The sequence below is a fragment of the Nipponia nippon genome, unplaced genomic scaffold, assembly GCF_047370975.1.
Source record: "Nipponia nippon isolate SJK-2023a ecotype South Korea unplaced genomic scaffold, ASM4737097v1 scaffold_3, whole genome shotgun sequence".
NCBI classification, from domain to species: Eukaryota; Metazoa; Chordata; class Aves; order Pelecaniformes; family Threskiornithidae; genus Nipponia; species Nipponia nippon.
In genome coordinates this window covers 17273369-17289934 of record NW_028262347.1, presented here as the reverse complement: position 1 = coordinate 17289934, position 16566 = coordinate 17273369, and the positions used below count along the sequence as shown (strand labels likewise).

Genomic DNA, 16566 nt, shown 5'->3' with positions numbered 1-16566 from the left:
ATTTCTTTTACTTTAAAATAAAGCTTTTATGATTTCATAAGGACCCTTAGATTAAATTAAAGGAAAACTATGTAAATTCTCTCTCGGTTTATCAATTTAAATGGTCTGTTCTGAACTGTTATTTCACCCAGAGTTCTAGAGACAACTTGAAATTATTTTTGGCATGGAAATAAGAAACTGCAGATACTTTTCCAAGCTTATGCTTGCGTTGGAATTGTAAAAATTTAAGAATTTAATTGGATTCAAGTATTGAGAAGAGCTTTTAGCATGACAGCTCAACACTTCAAAGTTCTTGAAAGAGAAAATGATAGTTGTCATATGTGGGTCTCCTTGAAGCTGGCCACTGTTTTCAACAAGATTAAAAGTTTAGGATGACCTCCACAGAACATCACCATGCTATTTGATACAAACCAGAGAAACGTGCTTTTTTTTTAATTATCATTAAGTTCTTTACATAAACAAGAAAAAAGTCTCTAATAAAATCCATGGAAAAAGGCTACCATTGGTATATTTTGGACACTGATAACAAAATATTGACGTCTGAGATTTTTCACAGGATTTCAAAGCTACTGCTTAAACTAACGTTTAAGTTTGAAGTTGACAGGTACAGGATACAAGACACGTACATGAAAAGATAAGTAGTGTGTAAACCGTATAAACCACTAAAGATAGATATAAAAGGGTCACCTGAGTAACAGAAATGGTTAATTACATCAAATATATACATAGAAGAAAATGTACGGCTAGGAACATATTCCTTAAGAATTTTACACCAGATTAATAATGCATCATTAATATACCTTGATTAGGGAGTCTTCTTGTACTTGCAATTATACTAAAATAATGTCTAAGTACATTCTGAATTTTGCAAATTGTAGTTCATCTTGATCCTGGTTCTTGTTATTTGAATACAAAGTCAGAATATGTGCCCCGTGTGGTGTTTTCACCAGTTTGGCCCACAATAATATAAGGCTTGCTAAGCCTGAAACCTCCATCCGCCCTTATAAGGAAACCAGTGATGAAGAAAAGTAAATGAAGTAACTCTCATGTATTACTCATAATGAACCCAGTAAAATGGGACAAGAACGCTCCATCAGACAAGAGTAACCAAATTCATGATCATTCACTGCAGTGCAATCACTATTAAAAGAAAAAAAAACAAACCACAAAAATTTCAAATAAAAAGATACTACCATCACATGAAATGTCCACCTACACCTTTAAATGTTTGCTTCTAATGTCATATGTGAATTTGTAGCATGCATTTAGACAAAAATTGTAAAATATTTTCAATTATTCAAACACTATTTAGGAATAGAAAATGAAGATTGTTCAAATAATTAATATTTTAAATACCTGTACATCCCTATGAACAATGGTTTGCAAACATCAAAATCCTCTCAGTGGGAGAAAAATCCATTGATCATAAGAAAGTTTTTGATAAATTTAGTAGGAAAAATAGAAAATATTTGCTACTGCGGATTGCCTCATTGTTTGGGAATTGTATTATTGTTAACAATAGAAATACAAGTAGGAATGTTTAGATTTGAAACAGTGAGGGTTTTCTTCCTTGATGCTTGAACAAAAGGCAATAAAGATTTATGATGTGTTCATTTGCGAACTAGAAAGAAAAATATTTTTAAGATTAGTATACTCAAACTATTTCTAATGCAAGATGTAATGAAGTTGACAAAAATTTTGGATGAGTCAATTCCTTTGCTAATTGTCCAAACTGAAGCCTAAATTACCATAGTCTATAAAGACAGACTTCTGTTGTACCTAACAATTTATTCCCTCTTAGAAGCCATTTCTGTCAATTCCATATATCAAGATACCTCACAGCAAAAAAAACCCACAACTCTCATCCCATGAAGCAGTACGTATTCATCCACCATTCAAGAATGACATACTTACACAATTGATTTTTCCAGTCTGCTCCCCTGTGATCCAACTATTTCTCCCAGTGTACAAAACATTTGTCCCAAAAAATCCTGAAAAACGGTAACATAAAAACTCAGAATTCATATTTCACATTGAAACAAATTTGGTTTCCCATTTATCTGGGCTGTTCACTATTGTAGAACACATTCTGGTGAACATCGCATCTTAATAATAATTATGCAATAATGAATCATAAAACAGACTCACTATTACATATATTACATAACACTGGGTTACATTTACAGAAGTAATTCTAATGCACTCCACTTACTCTTTTTATATTGCCTTTTTCATCAACAAAAATGAAACTGAGACGGAAAAAAATTTAAAAGCATTAGAAACATGACTGTTTCTTTACCTTCTTGAACTGGAGCATTTTAATAAACTTCTCTTTTATAAAGAGATTCTACACTGATTCTATTAATTTCTTGGAAGTTAATTACGTTGGCAAAAATTCAGGTCTGTGCAGGATCTGTACGAGCATCCTGGACTGACAATTATACATAAGCACTGCTTTAATGACAGACTTTATTTTCGTGCTTTATAATTTAACTGTATCACTCAAAATCAGCTAATTTTCATATTATATCTCCCTGTAACATAAGTAGTATAAAATATGAATGGATTTTCAAACCGTTGTATGTAGACTGAAAAACATTTTATGCTCCTTATCTTGCAAGTGAAAAGAGCTTGCTATCTCTGTTCTTCCCAGCATCGCTGGCAGTAGTGGCAACAGTAGCTTGTGAGATTTGTTCACAAGGAGTAATGAGAATCAAGACACTGTAATTCTTATAGAGCAAACCATAACTGCTGTGTATAGCAGCAAATATCTGTATAGGTAGTTCTGACTCTTCTCTCAGCCCAGGCCACCCATTCCTATCTCTGAGCCGTGTTAGTTACAGGTCCATATAGCAAACTGGATCTGAGAACTAATCCCACTGAAGAGGGAAATAATCCTGCAAAAAATAAATTTTTGAACAACGTCTTTTAACTGATCTGACACTGTTTCCATAAAGATTAAGTCTTTTAATATGGCTAAAATTAACCTGAAAATACTCAGCTTTTCATTCATTTTTAAAAACATCAGGCATGACATATTCTAACACCATTTTCTACACTGAAACCATGTATTCCACAATTTTCTTCCTTGTTTTGGGGGGGTGGAGTTTCTTGATTAATTCTTCCTATTAGTTCCACAGTCTGTTATTAATGACAATTGTTCATTACTCTGTTGTTGTTTTCTTAAATCAGGAAGTTACCATGAACATAAAAGTCTAATTTCAGGTTGTCAGTTTTATAAACATTATTACAGACAGCTACAATAGCAGCACTGTCTAGTCTGGTTACTTCATACATTCATTATAAAATCTGCTTCATTTGCATCTCATTTTGCCAAAATTGAGTCACTGAAATTGAAATTCTTCAGGTTGACTCTTTTTTCATCCCCCAAACTGTTCAACTATTAAATGACACTGCCCAGTATTTCCAAAGGAACGGGTCAACAGCTATTTTTAGGAACAGGGAAGATCTTATTCCACACAAGGTGACTACAACACATGAGCAGTCTAGCTACACAAATAGTACTGACTTGACATTTTTCAGAAACACCAAGCTCCCAGAGCACAGATATGAGCAAAGCTCTGCTCACTTCCTACCTACTCACTGCCCAAATTCTTAAGAGCTACGGGAAAGAGACGCAGTAAGCTGGCAGCAAAAGGATTGACCCAAACCAACCCTGAGCACTTGGGAAATTATGGAAATGAATCGCTGTGGTTAAGAAACACATTTCTAGTTACTATCTTTCACAGGGTTCTCAGAGCCATCTTCTTCTTCATGTGCGTAATATTATATGGCATAGCTTGGATGTTTTCAGCACAGATGCCAAGTCTACACCAACTTGTACAGATTTTCTCTTAAAGACAATGGAGGGAAATAGATATTTCCAATATTAATGTTAATGTCTAAAGAATAAAGTTTCCCTCCACAATTGAAGATTCCAGGCAGTTGGCACTGTTTAAAAAACAGGACCTAATGCCTCTGAGTATGCTTAGCCTGTACTAATTAGAATGTAACAGGCACATATGTAATTCAAGTTCTACTTGAATAGTCTTTAGAAGAACATTGGTTTGTTTTCTCATTGTTTTGTCCTTTTTTTTTTTTTCCCCATGGGCTCAGCAAGATACTCAAACCTTCAATTCCCATTCCAGTAATCAAACAATGAAATCTAGGCTATAATATTTGCATATACCTTTGCACTTCCATAGCGACTAACTTATGTTGTATACTATCTTTTTTCTTAAAACTTAACTATGAGGTTTTCGTACAAAGAAGTACGTTTCAGGGAAAAAAGAAGATAATTCAGATAAACTAGTTACTACAGAAGTGCAAATAATCTTGGGCAGAAGCCCAGGATGAGGCTTTATCCTTGTTGAAGGCAGTACAGGGAAGACTTCTATTTTCTGCATCCTCCTAGCTAGCATTGCAGTTATTCAGACCACCTTTCCATGATGACAGAGATGGAAAACAGTTTGCCAGGGGCTTTAAATCTTTACAGGGAGGATCTAACTGGAGATCGATGGCTAAAAGCCTTATCTTTTCACTGAAGCACACACACACAACATTCCCTCCATTATTCTCTTTTCCTCTGCTCCAGATTCTGAAAGGTTCTCTTACCAAAGCCTTCCTGTATTTTTGTTTTAATTCACTCAGAAGCCTCTGAATTCTACTCCCACATCTCTAAATTTTAAAGTTACTGTTTAATCCCTTCCACTTCAAGATGACATGAGCATAAAAGGTTTCTACTAATATTAACTGGGACACAATCAAAAGATGTTTACAATTTTTAGGACCCAGAGAAGTATCAACAAAATGCAGCATATCACATATCTGAAAAGGTATACACATGCGCTTAAATTTGCCCTTTACAGGAGCAATGTCCCATTAAAATTATACTCACGAGCATTATATATGTTATTAGCTACAGCACAATCACTGTATTTGTCTCTATGTAACTGGAATTACTTACAGTCTAAAGAAAACAAACACATTTAGGAAAGCGTAAGCATTTCAGCACAAGAAAGTATAATAGTGAGGAAAAACTTACATGTTTTGATAGGTTAGGACTCTTTGAGTCAACATCATAGCTTAAAAAAAAAAAAAAAGTTACATCAGAGTTGCCAAATGACAGATCTAAGGACAATGTAAAGAAATAAAAAAATGAAACAATTCTTTTACCTATTTCAATGTGTGAAATTTACACAAACAGATATGTGAATGGAAGTCACGCCAGTAAAGAAGGCAAATTGAATCATCACAGATTACAGGATTATGGTTCACTAGCTATTTGAAATGAAATTGTTTTCAACACAGTGCAGGCTACTAAGAGAAATTATTCTGATATTCCTGTTTGAACAATGAAAGCTGCCAAAAGCCAGAACAAAAACTAAAAATTAATCTTAGAAAACAAACTTGTGAATTATTTTCTTAGGTAACTTTTCAGTCATTTGACTAATTAAATAGAAATAACTGACAATAAACTATATTGCTTTTAGCAAGACTTTGACTTGTTCTGTTCAGCTTATCATAATCTTGTTCTTCCTCCAGCTAAAAAATGCCATTGTTTCCCTTTCACTATCAAGTCAGATTTCAAAGAAAAATTACTCTGTGAATTCAAGATAGATTAAAAAAAAAATATAAGAAATTCTTGGGGGATTACTAATCTCTATACTTTCATAGTCTTCCATCTTTATCAGATAATCCACAGTAATATTTTTATCAAATCCTACATTCAGATTCAATACCAGTTACTAAATTGAAAAAGTATCCTCTGTGCCCATCTCAGCCTCCCCTGCACGCTTCCATTCCCACCGCGTGGTACGCTATCCCTCTGGTTGTGCTGCCGCACCTGCTTGTTGGGATGCATTATGGACCAGATCACAAGTCAGGAGGACAGGAATACCATACGTAGCTGGATGTGGTGCGGCACAGTCAAAGTTGTAGAAACATATTTGTAAACACAGGAATGACTACAAAAATCACTAACATGAGGGTTTTTTTTAAAAAAAACAAAGTAATTGCATACCCTCTGGTGAAATTGAACAGAAAAACACAACTGGTAATTTGACCTGAGGGCTAGCTACACAACCGAAACAAAGAACTACTTCACTAGCAAAATCAGTAGCAAATCATCAAATATGAACAGAAAGGGGCCTGAGACATTGGTGGCTGCGCAGTTTAGGAGGGGGCTCATGCTCATTTATCAGAACACCAAAAATCAGAGATATACTTGCCACTTTCTTTTGTTGCAAAAAATATGAATCGTATGAGGAGTTTCTTTCTTTGAAAAATAACACTTTGGCCAACAATAGCACACAATTTTGCTGAGAAATTCAAAAAAGGAAGCTTTCCAAAGGTGGTTCTTTCCTCATCTAAATTGGAGTTTTAATCCATGAGTAGCTATATGAGATTCACATTTCTAACGCCGAGTTCTACAATATTTCATTTCCCATCTATCATTGTTATAGGGCTCTAAAGTAAATTCACAGACTATGGTTATATGGTCACTTGCAGGCAAACATTAAAAACAGCTACTCAGCTTTGAGTTCAGAACAGACTTGTGTCCAGGTAATCCAGAACAGCAGCAGAAAGCAGTCAGGTCTTTCTGATAAGTACAGAGTATGTTTGATATTTACAGCTTTTTGTAAATAAACAAACAGGAGTCCATTTCTCTGAGTACACGAAGAACCAAACAGGAGACTGTAGTTTCCCTTCCAGGTTCAAGTCCTTTTCAGATAGCACTTATCCAGAAGTTCTTTACAGACTTTCCTTTCTTGGCCTAGACTGAGCCTAGCTTTCTCTTTCTTGGTTCATTTCTTTTGCTCTTCTCTTCTATTGCACTGCCTCCTCCCCATAACATACATGCATCCTGCGAGGAGCAAGGGGCAACCAAATCAATATTCCTACACAGCCCCAGCTGCATCTTTATTTCAGCAATGCTTTACCTACACTTGGAGGAGAATCTTTTATTTCACAAAGTGACTAGCTCTTAAAGTTATTTTAAATAGCAGGCAACAGTTATACTCAGCAGATTTAATGACATTAAACCCAACTTCTAAAATAAAAAAATGAAGTCTGCGCCAGGCTTCCATGCTGAAGATGAAATAATTTGTACCTAGCCATCTAGAAGCACCCTGTAACCTGTCTTGGCACTGAGTATTTCCTTTCACGCCTTGAAATAATTGAAGTCTAGATGGAAACAGCCAGCTGCTATCTGTGTATTGAAAACAATGGAACTTTTTTCCTCACTCATCCCTCCAACACTTCTTGTTAACTTAGGAAGCATTCTGACATGCTATAAAAAGACATTTACAGCTAAAGAAAAATTAGACATGGGGTTTTTTTTTGTTTCCACGATATAGGAAATGCTGCCTTTCAAGAGCATTTCAGTACACCATGCTGGCAACTTAAAACAAAATCAGCAAAACTACTGGTAACTTTATTAACATCGCTAACATACATCTATCAGGCATCATACTTTTTCTTCCACTGCTATTGGAAAAATCATCACTAATGTGATCACTGCCCTATTTATTTTATGCCCTGCTTAATGTACAGATTGATTTGCATTCTAGAAACTCGGCGGGGGGGGGGGGGGGGGAGGGGGGCAGGCAAAAAGAAAAAAAAAAAAAAATCAAGAGACTGTCAGAGTTGCTTCGAAGCCGCTACTTGGATTAGTAAATGGCACATTGAGACTAAAGCCTAGAAGATTTAAAAATGGCTCTACCATGAACTTGTTAGGAGATTTTAGGCAAATTATTAAGTCTTTCTTCATCTGTTTTGCTGTCTACAAGACAGAAATGCAATAAATGCAGTTTCTATATCAAGGCAAACTTGCAATGTAACTTTAAATTGGGAAGCGGTAATATTATAGCTTACGACTACTATAATCAACGCCTGAGTAGGATTTGTTGCAATTCCATAAAATATAACAGGAGACCTCAATCTTTAGGAATAGAAAGTATAGGAAGGCAGACAACACTGAATCTTTCTTGATATATTTATTCGGTAAGTAACTTAATAGATGATTCTCCTAAATCTTTCTCAAGAACAAATAAACTAAAAGAAATACACATGAAGGCAGAAATCTTAGGAACACAAAATAAGAATGGACAAAACTCAAGCTAAAGTACATCTTGCAAAGGAAACGAAAAGAAACAGGAAAAGGGCTTTTCAACTAAAAAGGACATGTACAGAAAAATTGTGGCCACTATGCATACTATCCTGCAAAACTAAGTGAATTACTTTCCCTTAATTATCTATGAAGGTTATTCAAGTGCTCTCTCATAGGGCAAGGTTAGGAAGAATTGCTAATAAAAAAAGAGGATGAGAGTTAAAAAAAACAAGACAAGCCTGATTATCATGAAGACTGAAATAATAAGAATGGGGTGAGAAGTAACAGATGACATGCAAGGTGTCCTGGTGGCTGGACTCTCAATTCCGTTTTCCAAAGAATAAAGTGAAAATCAAACGAATTCCACCAGTGGAATGAAATTAGTACATCTGGAATAAAGTCAAAAGCCATCTACTTCTAGAACAACTGCTTTCATTTTAAAATCTTAAAATTTAGTATACTTAGATGCATACTGGCACTTAAATTTTAGTAAAGAAAATTTTGGCTCTGTACTACTTGTACAATATTTTCTTTCTGGACAGTATGTCCATGCCTGTTTTATTGGCTATGCTGCAAGAATATTTTAACATTTTTACATCCTTAGCTTTCTTACTATTTTCTAAAAGTAATGTTTGTGAGTATGATTGTACTTTGACTAGTTAACACTTGCCAATTTCTTAAAACTTGGTCATTATTATGTTACACATTTATTTCTGAGGAAGCAATGCTAAATCAATCACATTTATTAATGTATTCCATGTCAGTAGATATTATCTCTTTTCAAGTTAATTTTACGCTGGACAAAACTTAATATGTTTACAGAGGCTGTAATATTAGAGTCAAAGATTGTTAACTTACAAATCAAATCGCAGATTCTCTCTTTCTTCAAAGAAGTAGTCCATTATAAATTTTCTTACAAAATCTGGATTTAAAGTATTATCAATTACTTCTGTTCTTCCAAACTGTAAAAGAAAAGTATAAGTTTAAGCCACATGCTATAATGAAGTATAATTAAGTAGACTGCCAATACCAGCAACATGAGAGATATGAGAGAGCCTGTAAAAAAAGTCTCTTAAACAGATGGCGTGAAAGAAAATTACTGTATTCACATGAATAGATCAGTTATCTGTGGATGAAGATAGACTGGCAGAAGACCTCCTATTTTAATATAAAGAGTGGTGCACGCCTGGTATCATATGACCTAAACTTTATAAACATCACTTCCCAAAGCCGATCAGAATCCACAAAAATTTGGGGAAGAAATTCAGTAACATAAAAATCCACTGTTTCCTCAAAAAAAATTACAATAGCAAGCAAAAGCTTGCATATATTGCTTATTTCAGATAGCTTTAAATATTAGGGAGCATAGTCCTTCCATTAGAAGTGTATCATCATTTTTGCATTATCCAGCTCCTGTTTCACCTCAGTTCAGCTCCCTCTTCATCTCTCCTCTCTCTGAGCTTTCTGCAAAATGCCTTTTCTTTCTTGGTGTTTACAGGAGGAGCCTCAGCTCTCGTCAAGCTGAAAATATTTTAATTTAAAAAAAACAAAAAACAACCCAACACTTTTGCTTGACTTCAGTTCATATACATCACAGATATAAATGATTGATCATAAAATAGCAATGTGATAATTTTGTTCTTATTTTAGCTGTTCTTTCAAGATACTCAGAAAACAAAGCAAAAAAGGAGGAGTTACTGAAAGGAGCATTTCATTTTGTCCTACACATTGAACATATCAAGACATACTTGAATATAGCCTGCTGAAAAGCTTTTTGACAGTCTGCTGAAAGATCATCATTAAGGACTCCTCAAAACTGCAATTTGGGACTAGAAGACTTTTGAATGACTCAAAGACTGCCAACCTCTTCATTGACAGGACTTAACTAAATCAATAAACATGGATAAAGAAAGAATAAGCCTTCTTGTAACTGAAGGATTTTGAGATGTATTTCCTAAAAATGTTTTCACATCACGGATGTGAATCTAACCACTATAACCCTCACAGAGCCCCTCAGCCTCCCACAGGAGCCTCCCTGTCGCGGCCCCTGCATACTTAAACATGTATGTGGTATGAAAGGACAGGGCATACACCACTGCCTCTTCCTCTCAAAACTAAGGGATTTCCTTTCATTGCTTGATTCTTATTAAAATAAAATGGTAAAGAACTCCAGCCACGTTATTTGTGTGCTTTAAAGAGACTCCATTACTGTCAGCAACTCTTTTTTTCTCCTTTGAATGACTGTGCATGCACGCATTCAGACTGCAGGGGACTGACTCCGAGCACCATTCATTCATGCAGGTCATCTGGAGAAGTGGGCCTGTATCTAAGAGGATGACTGCTTTGCGAAAATCAACTATCCACCCAAAGGTCTCGAGTACAATAAAATGTTCAACAAAAGTTAACGCATCTTCAAGACACAGCTCTATAAAGTCTCAGGAAAAGGAACAATCCTCAGAAGTGACACAGTGGTGATTTGCGTCTTTGCAAAGTGTGTTTGAATCCTGTTTGGTACCTTCACTTTTGCTATGCTGTGACATGTTCAATTGGGACAGTCTTATTCAGAGATCTCCATATTCCGGCACTTCCTATAAAAGACAGAGAAGCAAAACTATCTTCCCAATGAATTATACCATCTCCAAATACAAAGGGAAAGACTAGTTGACATATAGTGTCAATTAGCATACTCCTTTGCCAAGACTTTACATAATTTCTTAAAACCTAGGTGGAATGATTCCCTGGTCTCATTGGAACCTTGATATCCCCTGCAAGAAGGCTTCTGAATATGTCCTAAGGCACGAATTGTTTAGAAAGCAAGTTTACTCATTAGCAATCACTGTATTTCTTCAGCTCTCCTAAGCCAAAGCAAGAGCTATGAAGGGGGGAAGCATTATACAGGCATGGGCAGGAGAAACCTCCAGAAGCTCTCCAGAGTGATAAAGATACTGGATATTCAAAATAAAACACCTGAGTCTCTTAAGAGAGGACTAGCACAGGATGCACGTGATCCTGGAAACAGATCAGAACATGAACAAATAGTTTGACCCGTACCACTGGTTTTGGATGAAAAAAGTCAGTCTCTTGAGAAATTATTCAAGGTATTCTCTGAAACGTTGGGATAAAGTTGACAGCCAGAGTGCTGCAAAAAACACTCTCTTGAACCAACACTGGTGACTACTGTGGTCGAGTATTAATCAATGAGAAACAACAGCAGCGATAGAAAGGTGGCATTTTGATGGGAATAAGTATGGCTGGAATACTTGCCTGGGCTAAAGGGCCTGCCTTTCCCCTCTGAATAGTAGCATTCAAATTTTATGTACATTCAAAGTCTCCAATCAGTTTCCAGGTCAAGTAAATCTCAATGTTTATAAATGAAATCTTCCCCTGTCAGCTACATGCTTTGTAACATTCAACAATACTGGAGCCAGGAAAAACTGAAAGCTGGAATGGCTGACAAAATGAAATATGCAGCAATAGCTAAGCATTTAGCACTGTTTGAAGGTATGCACTGAAAATGAGAAGCCACTCTCTGACACAAGCCAGTAAACAGCAGTTCATCAGACCAGGGATGAGAAATGAAAACAATGGGGTCATAAGGACCATCCATTTTGCAGTTCTGAACAGGCATATATCTCATCTGTGTATTTGTTTCCCCTCAAGTGTCCTGTTTCTTCCATTTGCACTCAAACTGTCCAAATTCTCTCAAAGACTGGAATCAGCTGCATAAGGATGAGATTTATCAGAAATCTGATAAACACTGACCTACTCCAGAAGCAAAGGACTCTGGGCCTTCAAAAAGAAGATCCAAGGATGACTGCATTCTAACTAGCAAAGCTACCAGAGACACAGCACATAAGTAAAGAACACGTATTAAGTTGTAGTAGTATCTCATGCTATGTCCAACAGAATCAGACACACATATACAAACATATCCATGAAAACATCTCCCAGCCTGTGCAGATTCAAGTAGCAGATTGTCCTGGGAGATTCCTTAATCACCAGGCAGGAAAAGAAACGTTACTGAAGTTCTTTAAATTAGATTAGGACAAGCTTGAAGGAGCATAAGAGGATCTTCAATCGTGTGGGACCTACAGTTCTATATACATGGAAGACACAGAGAAACAAAGAACACGGGGCTGTAGCCTAAGAAAGTTTACTTTCCACTGCCAAAGTCATAATCTAAATTGAAAGGCACAAACCCAAAATAACTAAGTGAGCTCAGAGGATAACTTGTCAAAAGAGTCCATTTAGGGGCACTAATACCTCTCCTGACAAACCTGTGCCGTGACACCTTCATAAACAGATCATTTTCTGACAGTATGATGCTTCTTGAAATAGTAAGGGCAGTTTACACAACAGGAGGATATACTTGACTTTGGAAAAGCCATTCAGAGGAAAAGAAAATTAATGGCCAAGTTAAACAGACAACAACCATAGAATACTTGAGGTTGGAAGGGACCTCGGGAGATTGTCCAGTTCTACCTTCCTGCTCAAAGCAGGATCAGCTAGAGTAGGTTGTCCAGTCAGGTTTTGAGTATGTCCAAGGATAGAGACTCCACAACCCCTCTGGGCAACCTGTTCCAGTATAAGACCACCTTCACAGTAAAAAGGTTTTTTTCTTATGTTTAAATAGAATTTTCTGTATTTCAGTTTGTACCCATTGACTTTTGTCCTTTCACTGGATACAGCTGAGAATGGTCAGTCTCTGCCTTCTTTACTGCCTCACATTGGGTATTTATAAACATGGATAAAATGTAAGCCTTCTCTTCTCCAGGCTGAACAATCCCAGCTCACTCACTCTCTCCTTATATGAGAGATGCTCCCAGTCCCTGTAACATCTTAGTGGCCCTTTGCCAGACCCACTCTAGTATATCCCTAGCTTTCTCATGCAGGGGAGCTCAGCACCAGACACAGCACTCCAGCTATGGTCTCACTGGTGCTGAGGGCAAGGATCACCCCCCTTGACCTGTTGGCAACGCTGTCCCTAATGCAGCACGGGACGTTGGGCTTGCGCACTCCAAAAACCTCTCCATTTCACTCAGATAGAAAGTACTAAGGGACTGGGGGTGTGACAGCTTCTACAAGCGCATGAAAAAGCAAGATACAGGCACATAGCTAGGTAAAGGAAAGCACTGTTTCCCTTTGTTCCTACATACCCTAAAATGATTGTGACTGGAGGGGGACACAGACACTCACCTCAGACAAAAATCCCAGCTTATTTATACAGCCTTGTGGACTCACGAAGGTCAACAAAGACAAATTTGAAGTCCTGTACTGATACTGGGGACTGAGTGGTGGGGTATGAGCTGTTCAGAAAAGGTCCTAGTGCAGCCTTGAGGGTTTAACAACACATTGGGTTGTATTAGGGTCAGCACAGCCTGTAGATCAAAGGCAAGAACTATTCCCCCTCTACTCAACACGTTGGCCCCCACCTGGAAAACTGGGTACAGTTTGAGGCTCTAAATACAGCTGAATCAACAGACTGGAGGCAGTTCAGTTAAATGGACCCTAAAAAAAACCCCAACAGTCAGCAGGCTGGAGCACACAACTTGAGGAAAAGGCGATGGAGCTCAGTTTGTTCAGCCTGGAGAAGAGAAGGTTTAGAGAAGATCTATTTGCACTACCATCCTCCACCACCTAAACAGCATTATAGAAGACAGAGCCAGACCATTCACAGAGAGCACAAAAAAAGGACAAGATGCAATAGTGAAAAGTTGCAGCAAAGGAAATTATGAAGGGATACAGGGAAACACTCTTCCAGACTGAGTGATTAAGCACAACCAGAGAGTCGTGCAGTCTTTGCCATTAGAGAATTTCAAATCTTAGCTGGGAAAGTCCCTAAGCAACCTGGCCTAACTTTGAAGATGGCTCTGCATGGATCAGGAGGATGAACCAGACACAGCAGATGAGTACGAGGCTGGATAACACAAAGGTTTCTTTCACTTAAGTTATTCCATGATTATGTCATATTTCATATCTTGTGGTTTTAAGTTTTATAGTTCCATTAGAAACAGAACTATGTATGAATTCGAAGGAAAAGTTACTTCAAAAGGAAAAAAAAGTTACAAAATGGCAGCTAAATGTCAGTTTTAATTTTTTAGAACAGTAAAATATCGTAAGTTTTTAACTACTTCGTTCCTTCAAATCTGCATTTTTCCAGTAAAGAAAGAAATTTCACTTTACACTATAATCATGTTACACTTTGGAAATCTTTCAGACTTGATTTAAAATGCATGACAGAAGTGTATCAGTAAATGAAGACAAATATGCAATATGCTGACGATTAAACCACACTGAGACCAGAGAAGGCCTAACAGAATGTCCATTACACTGCTACCTCTCTCTCTCATCAGTTACACTGAAATTGTTACAAAACTCAGGAGACTGAATTCAGTGGCACTGCTAACTTTTCTTTAAAATATTTAAAATACTTTTTTTTAATTGAGGCTTCAGTTTTTTGGCCTGTTTACTTTTTTCCAAGGTCTACACAAATGATTCCTTCACATTAAACTAATATAACTAATTACTTAACTGTCAAATTACTATTAAAATTTATCTTATAGATGACATTAAAATGCTGGCCTCTAAAAATCACCGGTCTACACTTTTCAGCTAAATGAAGCATCATCATTTTAAATCTGTTTTCCCAGTTATCTATAGCCTTTTTTAAGCAGAACAGGTTATTTCTATAATCCAGCCACTTACAACTAATAACATAGCTGCTAATTAATTAGTTCTCCACATGGCCTAGTTTCCCCACTAACAGTTGTGTAAAGCTAAAATCTTAACATGGCCAACAAGCAAATACCTTTAGAAACGTCATTCAGGAGAGTAATAGAATCAATTGAACTATTTAAAGGAAAATAAATGTTCAAAGAAAATCAAGAACAGAGTCCCTTTTCTGGATTTCCCGAGATGAACAGTCTTTGTCACCTCATAATGCATGAGCATAAGCTCTCCTGGTAGAAGGGAATTTTTAAGATTTATTTAGTCATTTTATAGCATTTCAATCTAGTGATCCAGCCTAAGGGACTATGAGGTTCATGGAAAACCATAACCTTCATTTTAGCATCAGAGTTATAAAAGACTAGCAAGCTGGGTAAGTCCAATAGCAGAGATACAAAGCAACTATTGTAACTATGAGGGTCTAACCCAACCCTCTGCTAACCACCTTCTATATGAATTCTCTGAATTAATTCTTGCTTCAACTTTATGCCTGTGAGTGAACTTAAGAATAATACCTAGTAAGCCCACTTTTCTTGTTTTTGAAAATTTGCAGTGTTTTACCACAATTGCAATGAAGTTGTTCCAATAATTAATCACCTCCATTCTGAAAAGTTCTTGTCTCGTCTAATTTTTATTTCACTTCCTTTTCCATCTTTTGGACCTTTCTATACCTTTGTTAGGCAGAAATGTTTTCCATTATGAAATTTATGTTCTTAGTGTTGACATTTATAGCTGATTACAATTATCCTTAACTCACTCTTTCATTAGGAAAATAATTTGAGCTTAAGTTTTTCAGTGTAGCGTATGTTAATCAATCTTTTAATAATTCATTACTTTTATCTCTAGGCTTTTGTCTTTTAAACATCTTTCTTGAAATGTGAACAGTCAGAACTTAGTATTCTGTTACAATTCTAGGAAACTAAAGATCTAAAAATGGTTTAGACTATCACTAGGTCTTGGCTCTGATCTAAATGGCTTTTGAAAATTCTTTAGGAAGCTTCAGGTAACGTTCTCCATTGGAAGCTCACTGCACAAAATGGTACATGAACACACAACAAAAGATAATCATCTTCTCAGAGTTTGTAATCTAGCTTCACTAGATGTGAACAGAACAAATGAGAAATTTGAATTGTGGAGAAAGAAATGCAGTACCAATAAAATTAGCCTGTTGTAATAATGATTAATAGTCTCAAATAATCAGAATTAGAGAGACTACAAGGAAACAAACAAAATATTCAAAACTGCCAACCCCACTCTAGAAAAAACATAGTCATAAAATGTTCTGCAGTGTGTTTGTCCCAAAGGAAGAATAATGGTTTTAATATATTAACTCATACTAATTATCAAAAAACCCACAACATTCCTCTAACATGCATGCAGGCACTCATATGAAATCTGTATACTGTGTGTACAGGATGGTGATTTCTACATAACCCTTTTTAAATGATGGTCAGACAATCATAAATATATAAAAACCAGAAATCATCCCTCATTTTTCTGTGCTTTGGCTTTTTTCCATTAACTGTTTCCTTTAAAAGGAAACACGACTTCCTTGAAAAGATGATGGTTTTTTATTCCAACTGTCTTAATTCCCTCAAACAGGTTGATTCTTTCAAGAAATCTGCCAGAGAAAGCTTTCCAGTGAACCAAATATCATGCAACAGCAAAATCTATTCTTTCTTCACAACAGGGACAGTATATGCTTCTTCCATACTCTCCATCCTTTGCTT

At 36.3% G+C, this 16566-nt stretch overlaps 1 protein-coding gene across 2 annotated transcripts in view; it reads right to left on the bottom strand.

Moving 5' to 3' along the window:
* The window catches only part of CPNE8 (copine 8), a 111823-nt gene that overhangs the window by 69860 nt on the left and 25397 nt on the right, over positions 1-16566 (bottom strand). For both annotated transcript variants that reach the window (XM_087766930.1, XM_087766931.1), the window contains exons 4-6: positions 8969-9072; positions 5045-5084; positions 1915-1991 (exon numbers count right to left, since the gene is read on the bottom strand). In XM_087766930.1, the coding sequence (XP_087623056.1) occupies positions 1915-1991; positions 5045-5084; positions 8969-9072 (221 nt within the window). The remainder of the gene's footprint in view (positions 1-1914; positions 1992-5044; positions 5085-8968; positions 9073-16566) is intronic.